The sequence below is a fragment of the Mandrillus leucophaeus genome, unplaced genomic scaffold (genome assembly GCF_000951045.1).
Source record: "Mandrillus leucophaeus isolate KB7577 unplaced genomic scaffold, Mleu.le_1.0 Scaffold451, whole genome shotgun sequence".
Lineage (NCBI taxonomy): Eukaryota > Metazoa > Chordata > Mammalia > Primates > Cercopithecidae > Mandrillus > Mandrillus leucophaeus.
The window spans coordinates 63,269-66,373 of record NW_012104821.1 but is presented as its reverse complement, the minus strand read 5'-3'; the positions used below and the strand labels follow the sequence as shown (position 1 = coordinate 66,373).

The 3,105-nt window shown below is 46.5% G+C and overlaps 1 protein-coding gene across 4 annotated transcripts in view; it reads right to left on the bottom strand.

The window, feature by feature from the left end:
- Positions 1-32: 32 nt before the first annotated feature.
- The window catches only part of LOC105549657 (methyl-CpG-binding domain protein 3-like 1), a 20,179-nt gene continuing 17,106 nt past the window's right edge, over positions 33-3,105 (bottom strand). For 3 of the 4 annotated variants that reach the window (XM_011994277.1, XM_011994276.1, XM_011994278.1), the window contains exons 2-3: positions 2,351-2,435; positions 33-688 (exon numbers count right to left, since the gene is read on the bottom strand). In XM_011994277.1, the coding sequence (XP_011849667.1) occupies positions 65-667 (603 nt within the window). In that variant the 5' untranslated portion in view covers positions 668-688; positions 2,351-2,435 and the 3' untranslated portion in view covers positions 33-64. The remainder of the gene's footprint in view (positions 689-2,350; positions 2,436-3,105) is intronic. The other variant, XM_011994279.1, reaches the window with a different exon arrangement.

Genomic DNA, 3,105 nt, shown 5'->3' with positions numbered 1-3,105 from the left:
AAAAACCTCATTGTGAACACTGTAAAGAGATGTTAATAAAGGATTACGCTTTATTTCATCTGCACTATCTTCTCTTTTTTTCATAGCTTTTTTCAGGACAGCCTTCTTGGCCTCTCACTTTCTCCGCCTCATTAGCGAGTCCATCCGCAATCAATGCTATTGCGAGTCGCTCTCTGACTGTCTTCACTTTCCATTCCTGTTTCCTGATATCTTCCTCGGTGACCAGAAATTGTTGGCAGAGGAGCTGCGAGATACCCACTCCCTCTCTGGGAATTATCTCCACCACATCTGAAGAGCAGGCAAGGTGGGGCATGGGGCAGGAGTGCTCCAGACCACCGGCAAGATCCCCCAGCAGAGATCCACCTGTGTAACTAGGGACAAGTTTTTGCAAAGTATTGGCAAGATCCAAAGTGCTTAAAAGTTCCCCTGCGCTGCTGTAAGCCTGCAGTCCTTGCAGTCTCTTCTGCCAGCAGACCTGCTGAGGCTTCTCCAAGCTCTCCTCCCATTGATGGTATCTGACCTCATTGCCAGGATGGGGTGTAATTCTCGTAACTGGACTCTTGAATGTGTAATTGGACATTCTCAGAGGGATTGAGGTGTTCAAGCCAGGCTTTGATTTGCATTGGTTTACACAGTCACGTTGCTTCCTCTGTGAACTCTTGCCCATCACGCTTCTTTTCCTCTTACACTATTAAAATAAATCATGAAATGGGGTGAAATTGATGAATGAAGCCTGTCTTCTCAGGACAAGGATCTCAGCTGTTTTGGACTTTCATCCTTCCTCTCTCCCTCTGGAGATAGGTCTGACCTGCTTCCTGGGACATCGTCAGGCAGATTTGAGTCAGCACAGAAAGTTCAAGGTCAAAATTCTCCTTCATCATCCTGCAAACCCCCTCCTTGTTTGAGTACTATTTTATTCTCTTTCTGCCCTTGTCACTCTTAAATGCTCAAGTCCTGATACTCCCTCTCATGATGCACATGGCAGTCTTTTACTAAATCTCAAATCTTGCCTTTTGTTTTGTTTTGTTTTCTTTTCTTTTTGGTCCCACTCCGTCACTCGGGCTGGAGTGCAGCGGTGCAATCACAGCTCACTGCAGCCTTTACCTCCCCAGGCTCAAGTGATCCACCCGCCTGAGCCTCCCGAGTAGCTGGGATTACAGGCGTGCATCACCATGCCCGGCTAATTGTGGTTTTTGTAGAGACGAGGTTTCACCACCTTGTCCAGGCTGGTCTGGAACTCCTGAACTCAATGATCCTCCCACCTCGACCTCCCAAAGTGCTGGGATTACAGGCATGGGCCACCATGCCCAGCCCAAATCCTGTCATTCTTATGCATTACTTGACTGTTCATCTGGTTAACAACTGACCTCTTGGTTTGCACAGTTCCTGCAGCTTGTAAGTCAATAATGAAATTATCAACTGCTCTGCTCTTCGAGCCTTAATCCCACACCCCAGACATTTTCAGCAACCCAAACGGCCACGCTCAAAAATAAATAATTCAGGCCCGGCACAGCGGCTTATGCCTGTAATCCCAGCACTTTGGAAGGCCGAGGCAGGCGAATCGCTTGAGGTCAGGAGTTCAAGACCAGCCTGGCCAACATGGTGGTGCGCATCTGTACAAAAAATACAAAAATTAGCTGGGTGTGGTGGTGTGCATCTGTAATCCCAGCTACTCGGGAGGCTGAGGCAGGAGAATCGCTTGAACCCAGGAGCTGGAGGTTGCAGTGAGCCAAGATCGCACCACTGCATTCCAGTCTGGGCGACAGAGCGAGACTGTCTCTAAATAAATAAATAAATAAATAAACCAGAAAACTTATTCACTCACTATAAATTTCTGATTTCCAGTATTTTTAATTCAAACACCCATACCATAGATACCTGTTCTTGAAGAACACACCTTGAGGAACAGGTATCTATGATTTGGATATTTGAATCACTCCAGACCTCCGTATCTTCACCTTCCTCTCTCTCCTCTGATTCCTAGCACTCTTGGATTCTGCAGTCTGTGACCTCAATATTTCCCTTAGAGGCCAGGCACGGTGGCTCACGCCTATAATCTCAGCACTTTGGGAGGCCGAGGTGGGTGGATCACTTGAGGCCAGGAGTTCAAGACCAGCCTGGCCAACATGGTGAAACCCCATCCCTACCAAAACAAAAACAAAAAAATTAGCCGGGCATGGTGGTGCACACCTGTAGTCACAGCTACTCAGGGGGCTGAGGTGGGAGAATCTTTTGAACCCAGGAGGTGGAGGCTGTGGTGAGCGGAGATCACACGGCTGCACTCCAGCCTGAGCACAGAATGAGACCCTATCTAAAAAAAATTCATTTAGATTAATCCAAAATTCCTTACCACTTATCATATCCACCTTGTAAAACTTCAAGCTTGGACAGTCCCTATTATCTGTGACGCCATGGCTACCACCGTCATATGACCACTGCTGAAAAAAGAATCACATGACATAACGTCTTAGTGCCACTGTAAATACAAAATATTCTCCATCAACTGGGAAGAATCCATCATGCATAGAAACTTTATTTTCTGTGTATGCATTGTTATGTTTACCCCTTGATTTTCCCCAAAACCTGTTGCAAAATTTTCTCCAGATTTCTTTTTTCCTCATAGATATTTAATTTTCCTTAACTTACCTGATGGTTCCCAAAGACGTGAGTTGCCAAATCTGCAAATATCCCTGATAAGCATCGAATGTTTCCAAATTTCCTGTAATTGTATTTAAAGAGATTTCCTGCCAGGCATGGGGGTTCACGCATGTAATCCCAGCACTGTGGTAGGCTGAGGCGGGAGGGCCACTTGAACCCGGGAGTTTGAGACCAGTCAGGGCAACATAGGGAGAACCCCATCTCTACTAAAAATTAAAGAGTTAGCTGGGGGTGATGATACACGTCTGAGGTCCTAGTTGAACGAGAGAGGCTGAGCGAGGAGGATAGCTTGAGCCCAGAAGGTCGAGGTTGCAGGGAGCGGCGATCAGGCCACTGCACTCTAGCCTTGGCCAAAGAGCAAGACCCTGTCTCTTAAATAAATAAATATATTTCCTTTATCCACCAAGAGTGATCTGAGCCTCATTCCTTCTTCCTGTTAATTTTATG